This window comes from Pipistrellus kuhlii, unplaced genomic scaffold (assembly GCF_014108245.1).
Source record: "Pipistrellus kuhlii isolate mPipKuh1 unplaced genomic scaffold, mPipKuh1.p scaffold_m20_p_7, whole genome shotgun sequence".
In the NCBI taxonomy this organism is placed as follows: Eukaryota; Metazoa; Chordata; class Mammalia; order Chiroptera; family Vespertilionidae; genus Pipistrellus; species Pipistrellus kuhlii.
In genome coordinates this window covers 6,396,808-6,420,863 of record NW_023425573.1, presented here as the reverse complement: position 1 = coordinate 6,420,863, position 24,056 = coordinate 6,396,808, and the positions used below count along the sequence as shown (strand labels likewise).

General features: G+C 60.8%; 1 protein-coding gene across 1 annotated transcript in view; it reads right to left on the bottom strand.

Annotated features, from left to right (window-relative positions):
• Positions 1 to 18,223: 18,223 nt before the first annotated feature.
• PLEKHM3 (pleckstrin homology domain containing M3) overlaps positions 18,224 to 24,056 on the bottom strand; it is a 144,073-nt gene continuing 138,240 nt past the window's right edge. Inside the window, exon 8 of the mRNA XM_036421536.2 lies at positions 18,224 to 19,521. Within this exon, the coding sequence (XP_036277429.1) occupies positions 19,344 to 19,521 (178 nt within the window). The 3' untranslated portion in view covers positions 18,224 to 19,343. The remainder of the gene's footprint in view (positions 19,522 to 24,056) is intronic.

Sequence of the window (24,056 nt, the reverse complement as noted above, 5' to 3'; positions counted from 1 at the left end):
CAAAGGGCCCGAGGGCCTCGTTCTTCTAGTCCCACTCCTCGGCCTCTAGATCTGTTGTCATTTCTGCTCGCCCAGCTGCTCTCATCTCTGAAATGGTCCCCAGGTGATCTACTGGTACCTGGATCAGCCACTGAGAGAAAGGAAGTGCCCCTTGAAAATGGAATCCCCTCCCCTCCCCTCTTCCTCCCTCCCTCTCTCCCTCTCCCTCCTCTCTCTCCCTCTCCCTCCCTCTCTCCCTCTCTCTCCTCTCTCCCTCTCTCCCTCTCTCCCTCTCTCCTCTCCTCTCCCTCTCCCTCCCTCTCCCTCCTCTCTCTCCCTCTCCCTCCTCTCTCTCTCTCTCTCTCTCTCTCTCTCTCTCTCTCTCTCCCTCTCCCTCTCCCTCTCCCTCTCCCTCTCCCTCTCCCTCTCCCTCTCCCTCCCCCTCCCTCCCCCTCCCCCTCCCCCTCCCCCTCCCCCTCCCCTTCCCCCTCCCTCTCCCTCTCCCTCTCCCTCCCTCTCTTTCTCCCTCCCTTTTCCCCTCTCCACATCTCTTTCCTTCTCCCTCTCCCCTCCCCCTCCCCCTCCCCCTCACCCGGTGACTTTAACAGCCCAGTGGCAGATGGCTCTCCGCTGCCGTCCAGCCCAGAACCACGGACCTGGGCCCAGGCCCAGTGGCAGGAGGGCCAAGTGAGTTTGATAGGAGCCCTTTGGCCTCCGTGGAGGAAAGGAATGCAGGCTGGGCTGTTGCCCTTGGTAACCGCTGTAGAAACACTTGACTCCAACAGGTATTTCCCTCCCAGGTGTAGAAGGCTTTTTCCCCTTTCGTTTCGCAGATAAGACCAAGTGTGTCCACACCAGGGAGCCCCCGACAGTGGTTGTCAGCAGAGTGTGCGCAGAGGGGCTGCTGGCCGCAGTGAGGGGGAGAGAGAGACCGTTCTCCCTTCTCAAGGACCCTTCTCCTCGGGAGGCGCTCGCAGGCGTGTGGCTTGGGGAGTCTCTGCAGTGGGAGGAGGTGAGCAGAGCCGCTCGCCGGCCCTGTGAGGATCGGATCGGGGTGCCACGGCGGCCTCGCCATCCTGCGGGCGCCTCTGGCCCCCAGCGATGTGCATGTGAATGAACGGAAGTGAAGTGCAGGGGAGCGTCCTGCTCCTCGAGTGTCTGAGCCACGTTCCCCGTGCTCGGCCGTGCACGCGGCTGGTGGCCTCTGTGCTGGACGGCGCGGCCAGAGATGCCTCTGCCATCGCGAACCGTCCCAGCGCGCAGCGCTGCTTTAGGCTCCCCCCTCGGCAGAGGCCTCTCCTGGTCCCGACCGCGGTGACCCCGCCGTGGCCCCGGGGGGCCCGTGAGGCCCTGAGGGGCTGGCGTGCAGATGGCAGAGTTGCGGTAAACCCGCACACACAGCGTGGGTGTGGTCGTGCGAGTGAAAACTCAACTGGCAATTTCAATAAGCATTTATTTTTTATTTTATTTATTTTTTAAAATATATTTTATTGATTTTTTTTACAGAGAGGAAGGGAGAGAGATAGAGAGCTAGAAACGTCGATGAGAGAGAAACATCGACCAGCTGCCTCTTGCACACCCCTTACTGGGGATGTGCCCGCAACCCAGGTACATGCCCTTGACCGGAATCAGACCTGGGACCCTTCAGTCCACAGACCGTCGCTCTACCACTGAGCCAAACCGGCTTCGGCAGCATTTATTTCTTAAATGTAGCCCTTGATTCAGTGTCACTCAGACAAGCATTGAAATCCTGGTGCTTGTCTAGCTACTGTGGTGAACACCTGACAATAATCCAGAATGGTATTGAATGCAGACTGTAACTGAAAAGAAATATTTTTAAATTTAATGTAAATATAAATCAGACATCCTGGTACCGTGCAGGACAGTACTGCTGGAGCTCACAGCCTGCACAATCTGCTGGGCAGGGATTGAGGAACGGTGAGCTGAGGCTGGGAGGGGCGGTCCCAGATTTGGACAGGGGAGGAGGGGACGATTCCAGAGAAGGGGACATGTAAGCCAGGTGATGAGAAGCTTGGCAAACAGACAGGGGGACCTTTTAAGACAATGCGATCATTTTAATTTGGAACTGAGCATCCGATGCAGAGGAACCACAGAAAACCCTGGATGCCTGTTGGAGGTTGGAGGTCAGAGGCAAGTGAAGTGGGAGGAGGGAGAGAGGCGGGACCAGTCACCGCATTGGGGGGCTCCATCACCTCAGCGTGGAGCCAGTGTGGACTCAGGGGCCGCGTGCCCACGGGACCCCCGGTGGCGGGAGAGGGAGTTAGGGGCCAGGCAGGGTGGTGTTAGCAAGGGCCTTCCAACCTGCTCTGAGCGTGGACTGCGCCCTGGAGGTGACAGAGGGGCCGGCGGGGCTTGGAAGGCTGAGGCAGGAGCAGGCTCGCAGCTCCGAAGGGCCTGGAAGGAAGGCTGGCTAGGAAGCGATTGCGCGGCCTGGAGAGAGGCCGGGGGCCGGGGGAGGGGCCGTGGACAGAGAGGACTGGACTCTGGACAACAGGCAGGCGGTGGACTCGATGACCGGGCGCTGATTGGACAGCGATGGGCGGGGCAGGCGTGAGGACGTGAGCTTTGGGACTCCCAGGGTGGAGGGACCAGGGGCCCGGGGAGGAGGGACCAGGGGCCCGGGGCGGAGGGACCAGGGGCCCGATCGGAGGGACCAGGAGCCCAGGGTGGAGGGACCAGGAGCCCAGGGTGGAGGGACCAGGAGCCCGGGGCGGAGGGACCAGGGGCCCGATCGGAGGGACCAGGAGCCCAGGGTGGAGGGCCCAGGGGCCCGATCGGAGGGCCCAGGGGCCCGGGGAGGAGGGCCCAGGGGCCCGGGGAGGAGGGACCAGGGGCCCGGGGAGGAGGGACCAGGGGCCCGGGGAGGAGGGACCAGGGGCCCGATCGGAGGGACCAGGAGCCCAGGGCGGAGGGACCAGGGGCCCGATCGGAGGGACCAGGAGCCCAGGGTGGAGGGACCAGGGGCCCGATCGGAGGGCCCAGGGGCCCGGGGAGGAGGGCCCAGGGGCCCGGGGAGGAGGGACCAGGGGCCCGGGGAGGAGGGACCAGGGGCCCGGGGAGGAGGGACCAGGGGCCCGGGGAGGAGGGCCCAGGGGCCCGGGGCGGAGGGCCCAGGGGCCCGGGGCGGAGGGACCAGGGGCCCGGGGAGGAGGGACCAGGGGCCCGGGGCGGAGGGACCAGGGGCCCGGGGCGGAGGGACCAGGGGCCCGGGGCGGAGGGACCAGGGGCCCGGGGCGGAGGGACCAGGGGCCCGGGGAGGAGGGACCAGGGGCCAGGGCCGGAGGGGCCAGGGGCCCAGGGAGGAGGGACCAGGGGCTCGGGGAGGAGGGACCAGGGGCCCGGCCGGAGGGACCAGGGGCCCGGCCGGAGGGACGGGGAGGGGTGCACCTGCACCCGCAGATGTTTCCCGAACCTGGATCGGGATCAGTCACCTCCCTCTCCCCGTCCCAGGAGCCCCCGAGGAGGCTGGCTCACCGTGTCCGGCCCCCCTCCGTGTGCGTGTTTCCTGACGGGGGATTGGTGACATCCCGGGCCCTTCGGGGGGCTTCGCTCTCCATTTCCTGACCGAACCGGACTGCCCCTGGGGGGGCGGCGGGCGGGGAGGGAGCCGGGTGTGACAGGCGCCTGCCCAGGGCTCCGAGCTCAGAGCAGCCCGGGCACAGCAGGGGGGAGAGAACACCGGCTGCAGGGCGCCTCCCGCAGGCAGAGACCATGGGGAGCCGGCTCCGGGGTGCGCCAGGCCCCTCCCTTTCCATAGGACGGCTCTGGTGACCTCATGACAATGCCTGAGGGCAGCACAGTGACTCCCCCCCCCCCCTTTGCCAGGCCCTGGTGGGATGTGGATTAGAACTCGGGTCTTCACAGGCCTGGGTGCCTCCTCCACGCCCACCCCTCCAGCAAAGGCCTGGGGACCCCCCCCCCCCCACACACACACACACAGACACTGTAGACGGCCTCCTGGGAGGGCACATGGACATCCTTTCAATTGTCAGCTGAGCCCGAGGCACTGGCAGAGTCGTGTCCGGGTTACACCCCCCAGAAGGTGGAGGGTGGGGTCAGTTCTGACTGACCTTTGTCCAGGTGTCAGCAGGGGCGGGACTAGATATGTAAATCCAGGGATGCTAGGGCCTAGTTAAGAATGCAAATAAGCTCCTTTGACCCCATAAATAAACTTGTTGCGTGACTCTGGTGCTCGCTGCCTCCCCATCAGAGAGGATGGCACCCACCTAGCGCCCGGCTGGCTTGATGAATCTATTTCTGCCTTCTGGTCTCTTTCTTTCTTTAATTTCTTAATCCCCAGCTCCTCCACTCAGCAGCCTGACTGTTTCCTTTTCCGAGAGGGAGATGGATGCGGAAAAGAGAGAAACACCCCCCCCCACACACACACACACCCCACCCCTGGTTCCTTTGTTTACACGTCCCTGTGAGACCGTCCTGGCTAAACTCTGACTCTCCTGTTTCCAAAATGAGGGCGACTTCATTTAAACCGGCGAGGACCGATGCCTCCATGTGTGTGTTTAAACACAATGAGTGTCCGGTCTGACCCAGGGGGGGGGGGGCGGGGGGGGGGTCATGTTTAACCGTCGGAAGGGAAAGAAAAGGCACCAGGCGCACAGCGGCCGGAGGGTGTGGGGGGCCGGGGGAGACCAGCCCACGTTCGGGATGGCTTCTGTGCCGCGTCCTCTCCTGAGCCCAGGGCGCCAGCAGGCAGGGAGCACCTCCCATGGGCTCCGGACCCGGGTCCGGGAGGCGGGAGGCGGGAGGGACCCCGCCTGGAGCCCCTGGCGGGCAGGTGCCTGGCCCAGCGCCCCTCCGGGCCGGGCCGAGGCTGCCTTCTGGGGCTGCGTGCTGACGCGGGAATGTCAGGGGCACGGGCAGAAGGCTCTCCCGGATGCACCCCTTTCCCCGACGGAGAAGGGGCCCGGCCATGGGGAGGGGGGGCTGCCCGAAGGTACTGACACGCATGCACAGTGACTCCGAATGGGCCGCGTGCCACTCTTACAGAAAGCACGCTCTGTGATGGGGTACGAGCTTCAGAGGGTAGAATGCATCTACCTGTCCACAAAGGCGGATGCCCCCGGCCCCGGGCTGCTGGGGGGAGGGGGTCAGGCCAGCAGGTTCCTGCCTCCCCCGCCCGGCCTCCTCCCCGCACCCCCTTTGTTTGTGAAGACGAGGGAAAACATAGAAAAGTTAGAAAAACCCTCCGGAGACACAGTCCCGGCACCATCAGGCCGCTAATTGCGGTGAAGCCGGGCCCTTTGTGTCCGAGGGGACGGCCTGGGCAGCGGCCACCGGGCCCCTCCTGAGCGGGGCGAACCCCTGAATAGCCGGCTGTTTCTCTCTTCTTTTCAGCGTCGGCCGCCTGCCTTTCTTCTCCTCCGTCTTCATCGTCACCTTCTCCTTTTCTCCCTGTGCTTTCTTCCCGAGCGTTCTCCTCCTGGGGCTGTGGCTGAGTCTCCAAATGAGACCTGACTGCCCCACGGCCGGCTGGAGAGGCACAAAGGCCCGCTGGCTACAGTAACCCATTGTGCGGCCGACAATGCACTAATTGGCGGTGACAATTGTGGGGCTGGGGGAGGAGGGGGCCGCTCTTTCCCAATCAGCAGGCCCCTGGAATAAAGGAGGAGGAGAAGGGAGAGGAGGGGGAGAAGGAGGAGGGGGAGGAGGAGGGGAGGGGGAGGGCAAGAGGGGGAGGGGGTAAGAAGGGGAGAGGGAAGAGAAAGAGGGGGAGGGAGAGGAAACAGAGGGGAAGGAGGAGGAAAAAGAGGGGAAGGAGGAGGAAAAAGAGGGGAAGGAGGTGGGGAAGGATGGGGAGGACTGCGAGGAGAAAGAGGGGGAGGAGAGGGAGGAGGAGGAGGGGGGAGGAAGAGGGGAGGGTGGGAGGAGGGGAGGAGGAGGAGGAGGGGGAGGGTAGGAAGGGGAGGAGGTAAGAAGGGGGAGGGGGAGGAAAAAGAGGGGAAGGAGGAAGAAAAAGAGGGGAAGGAGGAGGGGGAGGAGGGGGAGGAGGAAGAGGGGAGAGGGAGGGGGAAGAAGGGGGAGGGGGAGAAGGAAGAGGGGGAGGAGGAGGGGATGAGGGGGAGGAGGAAGAGGGGAATGGAGGGGGGATGATATTGGAAGATAATGAGGGGACGGGGAGGGGGGAGAGGGAGGGGGAAGAAGGGGGAGGGGGAGGAGGAAGAGGGGGAGGAGGAGGGGGAGGAGGGGGAGGAGGAGGTGGCCCCCAGGCCCAGGTTCCCTCCTGGGGGAGAGGGGCGCGGTGCTGGGGTTGGGGTGTGCGTTGGGCTTTCTAAACAAATGACAGAAGTGAATGAGACAGTTATTATTGTGGAAAAACACACACGTGGAGCCTGGCTACAGACAGCCTCAGGGCGCCGGGTGGGCGAGGACAGGGAAGGAACCACGGGGGCGGGGAGAGGCTGGGGAGAAGGGTGGTGGGAGGCCGGCACTGAGTGTCCACCGGGTGTCTGAGTGAGGGGGAGGGGCCGGAGGGAGCAGGCTCCTCTGTGCTGGGGGGCCGATCGGGAGCCGCAGACGCCAGGCTGACCTTTCCGTGGCCTCTCGGAGACGTGGCGGACGGTGGACGAACACCGTGGCAGACACGTGGCCTGGGGCTCCGGGGCCACGAGGATGTCACCGGGACCCGGGCGCTCAGAGCCACTGGTCCGACCCGTGCTCCTGACATGGATGACCCACCTGCCCAGACCGCCCCGAACGAGCCACCCCGGGTGGGGCAGTGGTTGAGTGTTGACCTGTGAACCGGGAGGTCACCTGGTGAAGGGCACGTGCCTGAATTGCGGGCTGGACCCCGTTGTGTGCGGCTTGCAGGAGGCAGCTGATCAGTAGTCGTCATCATTGATGTCTCTATCTCTCTCTCCCTCCCCCTTCTTCTCTGAACTCAATAAAAATACATATTAAAAAAAAAAACACACACACACAATAAAACCCCACCAATGAGCCCTCTCCCAGAAGCCTTTGCTGGTCAGGTGAGAGGGCACCCCCTCTTCCGTCCCTCCCTCGCACCCTTCCCACTGCAGGACCTGCTGCCTGTCCTGGGGTTCGTGCACATCCCTCCAGCGCCATCTCCCAGCCCCTCCGCGCCCAGACCTCCGCACCGTCCGCCCAGAGACAGGAGGGACGCTGAGGCCTCCGTGTCCCTGAGAGGTCTCTGGGGGTCCGGGGAGGGAGGGAGCCTGTTCTCTCTCTGTGCTCCAGGGGCCGGGCCTTTGCTGTCCCTGCACCCCAGCACCCGGCAGAGTGCTTAGTGCCTCTTCCGCAAACACGTGCTGACTGGGGGGCGGGGGGGGGGAGGGCAGTCCTCTTCTGTGCCCCCCAGGCCCCTGCATTCCCGGGTGGGGAGGGAGGGGGTGTTAGTTTGAGCACAGACCCCTGGGCCCCTCCCCGGGTCCTGATGGGACCCGAGAGTGTGCCCTTCGAACACCTGCCCCTTCCCGCTGCTGCTCCGGGGACCACAGTGTGAGAACCGCTGTCCGCGGGGCAGCGGGGAATTCCATTCCTTCCGTGATCCCCGCCTCTTCATGGCCGGACACCAGACGTCTTATTAAGGAGAAATTAAAGTTGAAAGTTTGGACCATAATGAGAGATAATCTTAGGCTCCTGCCTGCATTAGATTACAGTCTTCATCAAACAGTCGTTAATGTCTGATTAAAAAAGGGCGATCCACGGCGAGCCCAGCTAACCGCCCTGCACTCAGCGGCGTTTCCCGGACGATGTCTGGGGGGACGCGCAGGGGGAGCCGTCTGGCTCACAGAATCCTTGGCTTTTACGTTTTAGTTAAAGAATACCTTAGACTTGAAAGTGAAACAGTCCTCCCACAAGAGAACTAAAACAATAATTCTTAAATTTTGCCTGACTGGCGTGGCTCTGTGGCTAAGCATCGACCAGTGGACCAGGAGGTCACGGTTTGGTTCCCTGTGAGGGCACGTGTCCGGGTTGCGGGCTCGATTCCCAGTGGGGGCATGCAGGAGGCAGCCAGTCAATGGTTCTCTCTCACCACTGATGTTTCTATCCCCCTCTTCCTCTCTGAAATCGATAATCTATCATCTATGTGTATATACAAAGAATTCTAAAGTCTTCGGTGAGGGCCTCTTGGGGGACAAGGATGAGGGTGCTGGCTCAGGAGCATGGACCCCGAGGAAGCAGAGGGACCTCTGTACCCTGGGGAGCCACTGCCTGTCTGCAAATAACCGGTTCTCTCCACTCAGATCTGCAGGAGCCAGCTGTTTGTGGAGCACGTCCTCTCCTAGTCAGGTATTGGCACCCTTTGCTGCGCACGGCGGCGGGATGTGGCCAGCTCTGGCAGTGCCTCCAGCTGGGTACCGCTTTCTGATCCCAGAAGCCGGGACAGCCCGGCGGGCACCTCACCCGCTGTCTGCTGAGGCCTAGGGCAGGAGGAGGCTGCACAGGCAGGGAGACGGAGAAACGGCAGGAGATGGTGCATGGGAAGGACTCTGTGTCAGAAAGCAGCTCTTAGCTCGAGAGGAGCCATTGGCTGCCTCCATCCTAGCGTTTGAGCAGTAAAAGCACAGGCTCAGGGGAGCTTCCGGGAGCAGGAGCTCACGGGGAGCCTTCAGACGCCGCGATCACTGTGTGCGCTTCCCTCTCGGCTAAAACTCTTGCTGGCCCTGCTTCGGCTGTGGGCCCGAAAAGAAAGGGGACTTTGACTGACAGCCCAGCAGATCCCCCTGGCATGGGGGGTGCTGTCCTCTGAAGGAAAAGGGGGCACCTGTGTACTAACGACGAGGGAGGGCAGCTGGGGGGGGGTGGGCAGCGATTTATTTACAGTTTATCACGGCGGGGCTCGCCTATCTTATATTTATTTTGTAAAATCCCGCTGCATGAACACACACACACACACACACACACAGAGAAGACCCTTTTAGGACAATGAGATAATTTTGATTTGGAACTGAGCATTGGACGATAACAAGGAATTGCTGTTCCTTTGGTTAGGTGTGTAATGGTGACGATGAACAAAATAAATAAATGAACGTTTCTTCAGCTGCATGCCAGAGCACGTGGGCATGAATGCCACGTCTGGGATTTGCTTTGAGCTATTTCTGCAACGTGAAACACTGACCAACAGGAGGAGGAGGAACAAACCAGGCAAAATCTAGTCGTGCTCCTTGCACACACGCCCGGGGTGGGTGCTGGGGTGTGTGTGGGGGGGACAGGTCCGGGGCGATTTGGGCAGGCCGGTGTCGGACCGCCTGTCCACACGTGTTCACTACATGCACTGGCATGTGGCAAGCTCTGTCTGCTGGTGCCCGCCCTCCCCTCCCCCCAGACACGCAGGAGTGGGCTGCGGGGGCTGCTCCCTCGGGTGCCTCCCTCCCGGGGGGCAGCGAGGAAGCCCTTATTTCCTCTGCACAAGGCTCGCGTCTCAGAGCAAATGCCTCTGCTGGGCGGTCCTCTCGGCAGAGCGTCTGGTCTATTTTCCCGACGGCGTGCCCCTCGCGTCCCCGCACCCGGACGCTGCTAAGAGGGTGTCATCGCGCCGCAGCCTGCGAGCGGAGGCAATTTCGATGTCCTCGGGCCCCGAATTAATATGTGCTTTGTACAGTCTCGTCCTTGGGAAGGCAATTTTCCATAACACGGGGAGAGATGTTCCTTCCTGCGTTGGAGGTAATTTAGCTCAGTGTTCATTTGAAGAAATTACGGTGCTAATGGCAGCTTTTCAGCGGAGAACAACAGCCGGCCCCGGGCGGCCGTGGGCGGCCGTGAGCGTGGCTCTGTGCCGTCTGTCCGGCTGGGGCGCGGGGACAAAGCCGAGGAATGCTCCCCGGCCCACAGCAGCCGGCGGCGGACGGCAGCCTCTGAAACGGCGGGTGAACTCGTGAACTCCGGCTGATTTGCTTAAAGCCAAAGCTCTTCCTGGAAGGGTGTGCAGTAAAGGTGGAGGCGTCATGGGTTTCCCTGCCGTCCAGGTGCATAGTCAGTGCACACAGATCAGGATTTCTGTATCCTCCGCCTGGGGACCGCGTGTGCTCCTGCGTGACTTCCTGCCCAGGCTGGGAAGAAATGGGGACAAGCGGCAGGATGAACGAGGTCTCGCTGCTGGTGTGTTCGCCTGGGCTTCCTGGGGTGACCCCCCAGCCTTTGTTCTCCTGGGGAGGAGTCGTCTCCAATCAGAATCCAATCTTATGGAATAAAAGGGTAATATGCAAATTGACCCTAACGGCTGAACAGCTGGAATGACCGGTCGCTATGACGCGCACTGACCACCAGGGGACAGATGCTCAGCACAGGAGCTGCCCCCTGGTGGTCAGTGCGCTCTCACAGGGGAGCACCGCTCAGCCAGAAGTGGGGTTGATGGCTGGGAGTCTCTCCCACCTCGTGGCAGCGGAGCTGGCCTGAGCCTTAGTCAGACATCCCACGAAGGGTCCCAGAAGGGAGAGGCCACAGGCTGGGCGGAGGGACCTCTCTGAGGACATGAATTTTCATGCACTGGGCCTCTAGGGTCATAATAAAAACATATGGAAGCCTTTTTTTTTTTTTTTTTTTTTTTTTCCCCTAATCAAGGAAAATAGTTTCTAATGATGATGCTTTAACTACAATAAGTTCAGGTGAGACCCTGGTAGACCCAAGGGCACTGCCAGCTTCCTGCAGTGATTTTGTTTGTTTGTTTGTTTATGCTTTCCTGCTGTGGGTGTTCCCCCACGTGGTGGGCATTGTGAGCTTGCAGATCACATCATTTCTCAGCCTCTGAACCCTTTGGGAAAGTGTCCCATCACTGAGGAGTATTGTCCTCCTTACAGTATTGACGTCAGGAAGGGACGTGAGGGTGAGGACCTGGCACTGGCAGCTGGGGCTGGAAATCATCCTCTTGGTCGGTGCCTGGGTTTGGAATGGCTCTGGGTCTCCGTGCAGTCACTCTTCTACTGAGCCACGGCAAACCTGGACACAGCCCCAGATTTCCAGAAGTTTCCAGGCCGTTCTGGGCAAGAGGCACCTGGTGATTTTCCATTCCTCCGGAGGGGTGAGTGCATGCCCACGGCCTGGGCCTCTCCCGGGCTGCTGCGGAGGACAGTGGCAGCCGGGCCAGGAAGCAGGAGGAATGACAGGGAGGGCACAGACGGCCGGGGTAGGCCGGCTCAGTCACCTGTGGCCGTGACCGGGCCACGCCTGTTTACCAGGCTGTCTGGCGAAGGAATGGGCTGCTCAAGTGGAAACTAACCACACCCTGGAAGAGAGTAAAGAGGATACAAAGGCGAGGTTTTATGGGAAGGAGCGCAGTCCGTGAGCAGCCAGTTCCAAAGGACCGTTCTGGTCGGAGGAAGGGAAGGGGACAGCCAGAGCCGCCCTCCCCCAACCCCCTTCGACGTCCTCCCCGCGGTGGGCCCCGGGGTGCCTGGCAGATGTCCATTCAGGGCACCTTGCTCCACGTACCCTGGGGGACCTGAACTTCCGAAACACACGGGCATCTCGCAGGGCGTTTTATTTATTTATTTTTTTAAAAAATCAATCTTTATTGTTCATATTATTACAAAGGTTCCTCATTTCTTCCCCCCTCCACCAGGTTCCCACCCCACCCTCCGCCCCCTCCCCATCCCTCATTGTCCTCATCCACAGGTGCACAGTTTATGTTCAGTCTCATCCTCCCTCCCTTTCGCAGGGCGTTTTAAGAAGGACAGATACTCAGGCCTGCTCCCGAGAGATGGGATTCAGGGGTCTGTGCTGGTTCCTGACCTTTGGCTTTTGTGTGTGTGTGTGTGTGTGTGTGTGTGTGTGTGTGTCTAACGTGGGAACCACTGATTCCATCCACCACCTTGAGCCACTGTGGAAAGGACGGGTGGGGCGGGGCAATGAAAGGAGATTGAAATCCCATCTCCAGAGGGTGGGAGAGACTGTGGTGTTTCCCCCCTCCAACCCCCAACGCCCTCGGAGAAACGCCTTTGCGTGTCTCCTCTGTGACAATGCCCCCGCTTGCCGGCGTGACCCGGCCACTCCTTCCCCCGCCGGGCAGAGCAGCCTCGCCCTGCACCCCAGATGCACTGGGGCTCTGACTGGCTGGCTCGGTGAAACATTAACCCGCTCTCCTTATCGCGGCTGTGCCCGGCTTCCTGGAGGATGAAGTCCAGGGACGGGCTGGGTGTGAGCGGCCGGTTCCGGCGGCGGGTGTGTGTGTGTGTGTATGTGTGTGTGTGGCCAGCAGGGACGTGTCTGGGTGTGCCTCGGGGAGGGAGACTCAGGCTCACCGTTGGTCAATGGTTAACCAGCAGCACCTTTCCTGGCCTCGCCAGTGCCGTTCTGTGGGAAGGCCAGGTTAAGTGGTGCTTTTGCAGGTTTCCTGGTGGAGGAGGCGGGTCAGTCCGGGCAGGGAGAGTGGCCTTTCTACTCTTCACCCTTTACTTTTCCACTCCTGGCTCCCACAAGGGGGTCTGCGGGGCGGCCCTTGCCCAGCCAGCACCCGGCCCTCTGATTCGGGGAGTGCAGAGGCGAGAGGAAGCCAGGGCACCAGAGTCTGCGGACAGGGAGCTCGGGCGGCAGGACACGCGGTGCTGGGATTCTGGCAGATTTGATAGGAAAATAAGGCCATAGCACAGCATCTGCGTTGAAGACACGCCATGCTCTGGCTTCCGTAGACATGGGAAGGGCTGGTGAGAAGGCTATGGGTGGGTGGAGTTAGAAAAACCCAAGTCTCTCTGTGAGAGCAACAGGAAGAGAGATTTTAAAGTCCCAGTAGCTCACGGTCAGTGAAGCTCAAATCTTGACTTTGAATGAAGACCCAGGGCTCATCCTGGGCTTCCTCTCCACCCCCCACCCTCGTACAGCTCCCCCTAAAACCCTGACTTAACGACGTTGTTACACAAAGAGAAAGTCCGTTCTGCATTGTTTATTGAGGGCGAAATAACTTTATACATTAGGAACTGGTGCGCTTAAATTATATCACAGATAGCCATAAAAACGAGTGGTTTTGTCCATTATACAACTTTGTCTCATATTATTACAGTTACTGGTATTTAAAAAAAAATGATGTAAACAAAAATATGGGTAAGAGACACCAAAACAAAAGGCTATGAAGTCCAGGAAACAGAACCAACACCTGTGTCAGCGAGCACATCAGCTGTCCCACACCGCTCAGCACAGTGCTACGACAGCCCAAGCCCGAACTGTGGGCAGTTGGTGGTGCCCGAGCGGCACTGAGGGGCAAGGACAGTCCTGACCCAGGAGCGGGAGGCCCCCGGTGCTCGGCGCTCTGTCCCTGCAGCCTCGTACCTTCTCTGCGGCAGGCCACGGCTGTCCGCCGTAGGGTGCTGATAGATGGCCGAAAGCAGAGCCGAGGCTCCAGCAGTGAAGGCCCAGTGGAACAATAGCGCCGTGGCCTGCCTGGGCCCCGCAGACACATTTTTATCCCCGTTTCCCCGAGAGGCTTCCCACTTCTCACTGGAAAACGAGCGGCAACATAACCTGCCTCTACAGAAAGAAAAGAAAAAAAAAATCCTCATGTTTATAGAACTTCTTAACCTGGAAAAGGCCACGTTCACGGACTTCCCAGATTCAGAGCTGGATACCTGGTTTGATTCTTCTCCCCGTTGGCCTTGGTGACATGGTGGCGTTCCCCTGAGTTTGGTTAATGAGAGCAAGCAAGCAAACAGCGACTTAAGCAGCAGCATCCGATAACGTGAAAACATCATGTGGTTTGTGTCTCCGTGTTTCCTGGTCGAGGAGAGCTGAGAAGCTAACGTTTCTGCCATTCTGCCGACGCCGTGTGTTTCTGACAGGGATCCTTTCCACTCGAGAGCATAAGGCACCAGGTTAGCGAAGGTGAAAGGTCAGGCGTTCGATGGCGTGTGCAGGCTCCTAGGGATTTGTGTGACGAGCAGCCAGCAGGGCAGCAGGGGGACCCATGTTCAGGCAGAGGGCCCTGAGGCTCCCCGGGGACAGATGGCTAGAAGCACTGGGCAGTCCTATAAGGCACTCCTACGGGGGAGGAAGGGGGTGGGTGGCCGGTGTGGAGGAGCCACAGCCAGCTGTGCACTAGCTGGGGTGCTAGCCATGAGGCCGAGTCTAGGCTGGGGCTCAGGATGGGGGCAGGGGGGGCAGGGCAGGGAGGGTGGCTGTCTGCAGCTCTAGAGCCAGCAGGAAGGATGCTGGTCTGGGCTGAGCTGTCGAGGGCACCTGACCTTCTACCTGCAACTACTGGCCTTCCTTCTTCCTTCCTTCCTTCCTTCCTTCATTCCTTCCTTCCTTCCTTCCTGCCTTCCTTCCTGCCTTCCTTCCTTCCTTCTTTTCTAATATATTTTAATTAATTTCAGATAGGAAGGGAGAGGGAGAGAGAGAAATATCAATGGAGAGAGAGGATCACTGATCAGCTGCCTTCTGCACGTCCCCTACTGGGGATCGAGCCTGCAACCCGGGCATGTGCCCTTGCCTGGAATCGAACCTGGGACCCTTCAGTCTGCAGGCCAGTGCTCTACCCACGGAGCCACACCGGCCAGGGTGAGACAACTCTCTTTCCGAAGGGAGGAGCCAAAGCGGAATGGCAGCTGTTTCCTGGGCTGAGCTCAGCAGAGTGGAGCGATGCTCCTCCCACACCCAGGCCGCTTCGTCGTTTTATTTTAAACAAACCCCCTGACACAGCGACAGGGGTGCTGCGGGGCGGGGTACTGCCCGCACCTCTTCTGGCGTTTACCTAGAGTTTAACAGTGACTTGGATTTTACCTGCTAAGGCAAAATCTCACTAACACACATGAAACCCCTCAAGTTAGAGATAGCTGAATACAGTGAACTTGGAATTGCCGGTAAGGAGGCTGCTGGGCGCTGGACTAACTGTCCATGTACCGCCCCGCACGAGAGCAATCCCGAACTGTCTGTCTCGATGAACCGCGTTGGGCTTGTCCAGCCATCACCAGGTTTGACTCTGAGCAGTCGGTCCCGCTGGGTGGGGGGAGGGGCCCAGGCCGAGGCGCACCAGGGCGGCTCCCAGCGCCCGGCGTGGTCCTCGCCACGGAGGGCGGTGTCCGCGCTGTCAGCCTCGCCCCCGCAGCTCTGCTTCCTCACACTATCTTAGAGCCGCGGTCGGCAAATGCGGCTCTTTGGCCCGTTGCGTGTGGCTCTTCCACAAACCACCACGGCCTGGGCGAGTCTATTTGGAAGAAGCGGCGTTAGGAGAAGTGTAAGTTTAAAAAACGTGGCTCTCCGAAGAAATTTCAATCGTTGTCCTGTTGGTACTTGGCTCCGTGGGCTGATGAGTTTGCCGACCGCTGTCTTCGAGGGAGAAGTGTGGTGAGACAGGAGATTCTGGGGAGAGGGGGGCGCACGTGCGTGCCTCTCCGCGGGAGGAGGAGGGACGGAGAAAGGAGCCTTTGTGCGGACCCGGGCGGCAGGAGAGCAGGAGGGGACGTGACTTCCCATCCGCTCCTCGCGTGAAGCGGGCGGCTCGGGGCCATGTCACTCGGCCCGATGCGAGCAGCAGCAGCAGCTTTGGCTGAACCCGGGCAGGACGGACCTGGCTTCCTGGGGGCGCCCTTGGCAGAGCGGCCGGCGTGGCATCGAGGGTCCCACCCCGACAGTGAGTGGCTCCCAGGGCCTTTCCGGCCAGGGCGCAGACCCAGGGGTGTGGAAGCCCAGCCTCTGGAAGGCGGCCGGGCAGACACCCCGGTGAGGATGCTCCGTGCGTGCGCAGAGACCGGCGCAGAGACCGGCGCAGAGACCGGCCCAGAGACCGGCACAGAGACAGGCGCAGAGGCCGTCCGGGCCTCCTCCAGCTCAGCGGAGGCCGCTTGCACAGCCAGCGCTGCCAGGGCCCGGGCGCACGCAGCCCCTTGGCGGGGGGCTGAGGGGCACCCCGAGCCGGAGGGAGCCACCCCCCAGGTGCCAGCTCCGGCCTTTCTGGAGGGGAGGCCTGGTCCGGGACAATCAAAGGGTGCCCCTGTCCCAGCTAATGGCCAGCACAGCTCCCGGGAAGACGGCCGCAGACAGGAGAGGCCTGTGACACGGGCGCGGGGAGTCGCGTGCAGACGTGGTTTTCATGTAAAGAGGCTGTGAGCTGTGGAGCGCACACGTCGCAGGCCCATGGACTGCGCTGTAAGTGCAGCTGTTCTGGGAGCTGGCTCCTGTGCCGCAGGGTAGCGCCAGCCTTCCCGGGGCTGGACGGGCTCACCTGGCTTCTGGCCGGGAGGGGGCAGCTCCTCAGCGGGGGCAGGGAGGGCCTTTCCGTGAACAGAGGCTCCGAGGGCCGCCCGCTCCGGGAGGCTCCCTGCCGTCTCCCCTGGGCTTGGTGTGCCAGAGGTGGCGATCACAGGCCTGCGTTTGCCGAGACAGCTTCTAAGCAGGGGAACAATGCCGGAGCCGGAGGGCCGTTCATGAGGGCGAAGGCGTTCTGGGCCGAAAACAGCAGTTTTGGATTTTCGGGGCCGACCCAGCGCCCCCACCGGTTGGGCCTGGCCCGGCAGGCGTGGTGGTGGTGGTGGTGATGGTGGTGGTGGGAGCATGGTGCAGGCCCGCGGGCACGGGCCAGGCTGTCTGTCAGAGCCGCACAGAAGGAGAGAAAACAGAGCCTGGGAGGCGGTGACAGTTCTGGGTGGCGATCGCACGTCTATTTTTTTTTCCTTTTGAAAATAAGCAGAAAGCGGAGTGAGCAGAAGGCCCCAGTTCCCCGGGCTGCGGACGCTGAGCTGGGCCCTCGGAGCTGGCCCTGCGGCCAGAGGCCTTTAGAACGGGACCCAGGGTTTTACCCCGACACGCCTGGTGCAGGCCTGGCCCGGTGCGGGCGGTGGGGCAGGGAGTGCTGTGCGGGAGGGAGGAGAGGCCTCCCCGGGTCCCCAGCGCAGAGTGCGGGTGCTGGAGCCGCAGGAGCATTCCTGACGGCGGAGGCGGAGGCCGGAGGAGCTGCGGGGACAGGACGGCGAGGGCGAGGGCGAAGGCACTTTGCCACGGAGCACATCTGCTCTGGCATGAGCAGGTCCATAACTCTCCCGGGAAAGATCCTGGCGGCTGTCTTCTCTGAGCTGAGAAACACTCGGTCTCACCGGGGTGGGGGTGGGGGGGGCGGCAGGAGGCGGCGAGCGGGTCTGCCTGCCTGTGTGCCAGGCGCTCGCTGAGATCCCACCCTCCTCTCTCTGGGACTGCAGCGGAGCCAGCCTGCTTCTCAGGAGGAAAAGGCAGCGCCAGGCGTCCCGGGAAGGGCCCCGCCTCGCGCGAGTCTAGTGCCGTGGACGCAGCTGCCGTGGGATCGGAGAGCAAACGCGTGCCCGGCGCGGAGCTGTCAGGGAGGTGGGCGGTCCGGGCCCAGGGGACTGGCCGGGGGCGGGATGCGGAATGCTGACACCGAACAGTCCGCACGGAAGGCGGTGGGACACAGCGCGTCCTTCAGCGGGCAGAGGTCCTGAGCCGGGCCTGGGGGAGCGAGGCGGTGGGGTTACATGTACCGTCGTTTGGAAAGAAGCGTGTTTTTCTGTCCCGGGAAGAGGTGAGGCGGGAGGAGGAGAGCCATGGCTTCCAGGGCCCTCGGGCCCACTGTTTCGGGCACGGTGTCCCCCGCGTGGGCACAGATCCCCCCCGTGGGCACAGATCTCCCCCCGTGGGCACAGATCTCCCCCGTGGGCACAGATCTCCCCCGTGGGCACAGATCCCCCCCGTGGGCACAGATCCCCCCCGTGGGCACAGATCTCCCCCGTGGGCACAGATCCCCCCCGTGGGCACAGATCCCCCCCGTGGGCACAGATCTCCCCCGTGGGCACAGATCCCCCCCGTGGGCACAGATCCCCCCCGTGGGCACAGATCTCCCCCGTGGGCACAGATCCCCCCCGTGGGCACAGATCCCCCCCGTGGGCACAGATCTCCCCCCCCGTGGGCACAGATCCCCCCCGTGGGCACAGATCTCCCCCGTGGGCACAGATCCCCCCCGTGGGCACAGATCCCCCCCGTGGGCACAGATCTCCCCCGTGGGCACAGATCCCCCCCGTGGGCACAGATCCCCCCCCGTGGGCACAGATCTCCCCCGTGGGCACAGATCTCCCCCGTGGGCACAGATCTCCCCCCCCCGTGGGCACAGATCCCCCCCGTGGGCACAGATCTCCCCCCCCGTGGGCACAGATCTCCCCCCATGGGCACAGATCCCCCCCGTGGGCACAGATCCCCCCCGTGGGCACAGATCTCCCCCGTGGGCACGGCGCTCACCGCGCGGGCACGGCGCCGGGAGGACTGTCCCCGGCCGGGTGGCCATGTTACACCTTCCTGTCGTTTCGTTTTACACTCTTCATTTTACTTTAGGATGGCAATGATACACGTATACGTCTGTGTATTTCAATGACATTAGACTGAATTCGCTCATTGTATGTATAAGCTCGGTATTTTCTTAATAGTCTCAGTGGGTATTTTGAAGTTCCGGGTTCCTGTGAGTGTTTTTTAAGATTAAGAAAAGGTGAAAGTAGAAGTGGTTCACTTGACAAAGGTTACAATGAAGTGCAGTGCAGAGCGATGGGAAACAAAGCATCTACAGGGAGCAGGGAGGGCTGCCCACACGGGTTCTGTGGAAAGAGACTAGCCGGGCTGCTGGACGGCCTCGGGCACCTCCCCGGCAGCTCCGCCAACACGTCCATCCCGTCCCCGAGCCCGGGAGCCGCGCTCGGGAGCCGCGGGCAGCCCGGGCCTGTGGTGGGGGCCTCACCAGGCCAGGCGGGTTCGAACCAGCGAACAGAGCAACTGCGGCTGGACTTGGCCGCCGGGGCCTCTTCCTTGTCAAGGAACAGACTTTTCTGACTTGGGCTTCCAAACCAGGATGAGCCCTCCAATCACTCAGGGTGGCATGCTTTCTCTCGGGGGAGCCTGTTCTCCTGATTTTGGCTCAGAGGGGACCCCGGCCTCTAGGGGACTCGGAGGCTAGGAGGCGGGTCCTGGAAGGATCCAGTCGCCTCTGGGTGTAGGAGACTGTCCTGGGGACCGGGTGCTGGGTGCCAGCCTCATCGGCTGGGAAGGCTAAAAATAAATAACATAGAAGGAGCCCACGCCTGCTGTTCTGTGTAACAATACTTCCTCCTGGGCCCTGGGTAATAGCGTGGCCCCGACAGCCGAAAGAACGAGCAAAACAAAACAAAACAAAACAAAAAACAAAACAAAACAAACCAGAAAACAGTCCCCGGTGGAAAGCACTGCGTGTGAACCGCGCGTTGCCTGGGAGCGAGCAGCGGAAGTTCACGGCCGAGTGCACGTGCCCGTCGGGAGCTTTTAGAGCCGCAGGGCTCCATGGACCTCTCAGGACGTCCGTACGGTGTGTGTGTGCAGGTAGGTGTGTACGTGTGTTTCCGTGTCCAGCCGGAGACGAGACGCACCCCTCGGAAAGGGGCCGCGGGTCACTGGGGGGTCGCCTGGCCTGGCCGCGGTCAGGTGTTGGGGAAGCTCAGCTCGAACATGCTGCAGGCCTCCTCCAGGCTCTCGTCCACGTTCAGCCGCCGCCAGAAGGACTTCTGCTTCTTCTGCAGCTCCCGGCGCACGCAGCGCGGGCAGGGCACGGACCTCTCTCTGCACTCGGCGTGGAACACGGCGCCGCAGCTGTCACACCTGCAAGAGCAACCGGGGACACGGTGAGCCCGAGAGCCCGGGCCTGCGAGCCGCGCCGTCCCAGATGCCATCCCAGGGACGAGGGTGACGCATGGGAGCGAGCGCTTCCGTCTCCCCATGTTCCAGGCTGAGCTGCACCTGAGCGTGTTTGTGTGCGATTCCACCTGGGAGGGAGCCAGCGGGAGGCCGACTCTGGCCCCCGGGACCTCCACAGAGCTCTGGACACTCCGTGTCAGTTTCCCCTCCCCCCGGTAAGTCTACGCTTAGGAAGCAAGTGGGAACAGCAAGGCATGAGAGCGCGGGGGTGAGAACACAGTCTGAGCGGCACACGGAGACTCTGACTTGTGAGGAGACATTCTAGGTGGGCCCGGTGCCGGAGGCCTGAGCTGTGTTCCCTGCAGAGTCTTTACAACGAGGAACCGTCGGGCACAGCGCTGGCTGGCTCGGAGGGTGGCTTGCCCACGTGCATTAACTCCTCACCCTTCCACGCACGCACAACAGGCATTGGTGACCTTGCCCACTGGGAAGTGGGCCCAGGTGACTGTGCTCAACCAGCAGCACAGGGAGGGCCAGCCCCGGCCTGGGACAAAGCTGCCGTGGCTACAAGGCGCCGGCCCTCAGGGCTCAGCCTGTGCGGCTTTTGCTTTTCCTACAGTAGCTTGAGTTTTGTTCTGGGCTCCCGATGGTCTTTAAAAAAAAATTACAAATGAGGGAGAGAGAGAAAGAGAGAGAGAGAGAATATATCATCAGTTGGGTGCCTCCCACACACGCCCCGGTCAGTGATGGCACCTTGACCTTGGTAGGGGCCAGGACCAGGATGGGCTTCCAAGCGCTTCCCCAGCCTGCACCGCCTTACCCCGGCCCTCCGCCAGGAGTCGGCACGTTTGTCAGAGGAGGGTCTTCCTAGCCAGGCTGCACCCAGGAGGGAAGGCAGCACGCTGACAGGAGAGACACGGGGAGGGCGGTGTCAGCGGCGGAGAGGAGCTCCCGGCCCGCGGTCTCTGCCCGCTCCGCTCTCTGGCCCAGCGAGCCTCGTGGCCAGGAGAGGACAGAGGGGGAGCTGGCTGACCCAATCCCCCGCGAAAGCGCTGGGCTGTGCCCGGCCCGGCCCCCCAGTTCCCACGGTGAAGCCCTAACCCTCCTCTGCAGGGAGACGGGCCTTCGGGAAGAAATCCAGGTCAAACAGGGTGAGGGTGGGCGCTGCACTGACAGGGCTCGCGCCCCCAGGAAGGACCGGAGGGCTCGGAGGAAGGCCTGCCGCCTGGAGCCTCTCTCCTCCCAGTGGCGTGGCTCTGTCCCCCACTGGACCGGCCGGGCCCCCCTCGGGCCCCAGAGGAAGGGCACGGGGACTGTCGGACAGCCTGGCAGACGGAGATAGGCCTCGAGCGAGTTACGTCTCTGAGCGTCGTGGGTTCCCTTATCTGCTCGGCAGCGATCCTGGACCGTGAATCACAGAGGGGGAGGCTGGGATGGAGGCATGAGGAAAGCACTTGGCGCAGTCCCGAGCTTCCTGGGAGCGACCCGACCGGGACTCACTGCCGGGGCGCTGGGCGTCCCAGTGTAAACGGCTGACCTTCCTCCCCGGGTCTCGGGGCCGGAGTGGGTGACAGTGAGCAGGGACCAGGGAGGGCCAGGGCTCCGGGAGCAGGCGAGCGTGGCACCGGCTCACGGGGACTCCGGGCTTCCCGCACTGGCCTGCCCCGCCCCGGTCATCGCTGCATCTCTGCCCCAGCCCTCCTTCCTAGATGTGAGTGTGATTGTGAGCGTGAGTGTGTGTGTGAGTGTGTGAGAGTGTGTGTGTGTGTGTGTGTGTGAGTGTGTGTGTGTGTGTGAGTGTGTGTGTGTGTGTGTGTGAGTGTGTGTGTGTGAGTGTGTGTGTGTGTGAGTGTGTGTGTGAGTGTGTGTGTGTGTGTGTGTGAGTGTGTGTGTGTGTGTGAGAGTGTGTGTGTGTGTGAGTGTGTGTGTGTGTGTGAGTGTGTGTGTGAGTGTGTGTGAGTGTGTGTGTGTGTGTGAGTGTGTGTGAGTGAGTGTGTGTGAGTGTGTGTGTGAGTGTGTGTGTGTGAGGAGAGTGTGTGTGTGAGTGTGTGTGAGAGTGTGAGTGTGTGTGTGTGTGTGAGTGTGAGTGAGTGTGTGTGTGTGTGTGTGTGTGTGTGTATTGGGGTGTTGTCCCAGGTCTGCCTGGAGCCTCTCTCCTCCCAGTGGCAGTGGCTCTGTCCCCACTGGGTCAGACCTCGGTGGAACCCCTATCAGGGAAGTGACACTAATGGTGGCTTTATCAAATAAATTTCCTCCTTCCTGCCCCTTGCCCTACGGGTCAGTCAGCGATTTCTACTCAGAGGGATGTTGCCCCAGGGCAGTGATTGATAAGGAGGGAACCGCTGGGTTCCTTCAGTGCCACCCCTTATCTCTGCTGACACCAGTCCCCCCCACCTGCCCCGCCCCACCCCGTGGTCCAGGTTGAGTCTTATCAAATGTTTGTGGTGCAGCAAACACCCACGGGTGCTGGAGGGACGGGTGCACCTGCTCTTTCTAGCCAAAGGTCAGTAACTGGAAAAAAAAAGTGAGATAAAAAAATTAATGATTTCAAAATGGAGCCAAGTCCTATTTTCTAACAATTTGTAACCCAGCAGGCGTCTTTTGAACCGTATAATGGCTAGACTGATCAATGACCTTCCTAAATTCAGAGACTCTATTGTTAATTTTCCCTGATTTTTCCTTTAAAGGGAAAGAGTAGGGGCAGGGAAAGGAAGGAGGAAGAAAAACTATTCTCTTCTATCATTTTTACGGAGCCCTGAGATAAAAACGTAATGCACAAGAAAAATACAGTATTTGCATTAAAAATGCAATCCATAGGGCTGCTCCTCTTGGAGAATAGGACTTGATTTAAAAGGACCTTTCACTTTAAAAAGTCACTATTTACTGAATGCCCTGGCTGTACTTAAAATATGACTTAACAAACGCAACTTTTCAGGAACGTGTCTTTTCTATGAGGCAACTCCACTGGTGTAATCATCTGTGCAGAAAATTGCCACCGATAATGAAAGAGAAGCGTCCCTTTGGAGTCCTGAGGGACAAATCAAAGGCCAGCCAGCCCCTCCGCGTCGGAGCCATCCGGCCCGCCATCAGCGGTTCCCTTGCTGTCGTGATGGCCGTGCAGCCCGGAGAACAAAGGCCGGGGCCTGCCCCTCGGCGCCACGGAGAATGCCACTGCAGGGACGTGCCGGCCGCACGGCTCGCCAGCGGGTTCTCCTGAAAGCATCCATGGCTTCCCTTCATCCCGGCATCTCCGCCTCAGCACGGCTCACAGTCTGGGCGGATGGTTCTTTGTTGCGGGGAGGCCGTCCTGTGCATTGTGGGATGTTTAGCAGCATCGCCGGCTTCTACCCACCGGATGCTGGTACCCTTCCTCCATCCCCCTCCATTCCTGACAACCAGCAACGTCTCCAGACACGGCCAAACGTTCACACGTCCCCGGGGTGGAGTCATCCCAGCTGAGAACCTCATCTCTGTGGAGGTACCGGGGGCTAAAACAGCCTCTCCTCCCCAGTTATACTCACACTAATCAGTAAAGCCCACATCATTCATATATATATATATATTCACACACACACACACACACACACACACACACACACACACAATATGTTTTTATTGACTTCAGAGAGAAAGGAAGAGGGAAAGAGAAAAACATCAATGAGAGATTAGTTGATGGGCTGCCTCCTGCACGCCCCCTACTTGGGGATGGAGCCAGCAACCTGGAGATGTGCCCTGCCCAGGAATCAAATCCTGACCTCCTGCTTCGTGAGTCCATGCTCAACCACTGAGCCACATTAGCTGGGCACAGATGTATATTTTTAATACATCAACTGATTAAAATAGCTGAAGCTCACTAGCAGTAACCACCCTGTGGTGGCTAAAACCAGTTTTCTCTGCGTTGCGCAGGAACCCTGACTTTCTCTCGGCTCACTCTGATGTGTAGTCCTCCCCACAGCCCTCTTGGTGGCTGGCCCGGGGTCGCCCAGAGACTTGGGGCCGTTTCTCTGCGGCCCCCTTTGCTTCTTCAGGCTTGTCTGGGCATCTAGTGGATCAACACCAAAAAGCTCTGTATTTGCTTCCTAAAATAAATTGCTTTTATGCGCCCGATGCAGCCATGGCAGAGAGGGGAGGGCCGCACGGAGGGGCCCCGAGTTCTGGCCCAGGCTGGCCTGGCGGCACTGCGGCCTTGGGTAACCGCCTCTGTCTCTGCACCTCGCTTTCCTCAAAAACAGAGAAGGTTGGGGTGAGAGAGCAGCCACGCTGCCTTCAGCTTGTAGAATTTTGCAGGAGGGAAAAGGCTACTCGGGGTTTTGTCCTCCTCTTTCCGAAGGCCCTGGCCCCACAGCCGGTGTGTGACAGAGGGCATGCAGCCCTGCTGGCTGCTCCGGGGAGAGCCCCCGCTGGAGGCCAAAAGCCTGCACGTGAAAAGCACTACTTTAAATTGCGTTTATTTGCACTGATTAAGCAAAAGCTGTGAACTAGTTTAAGTTAATCCGCAC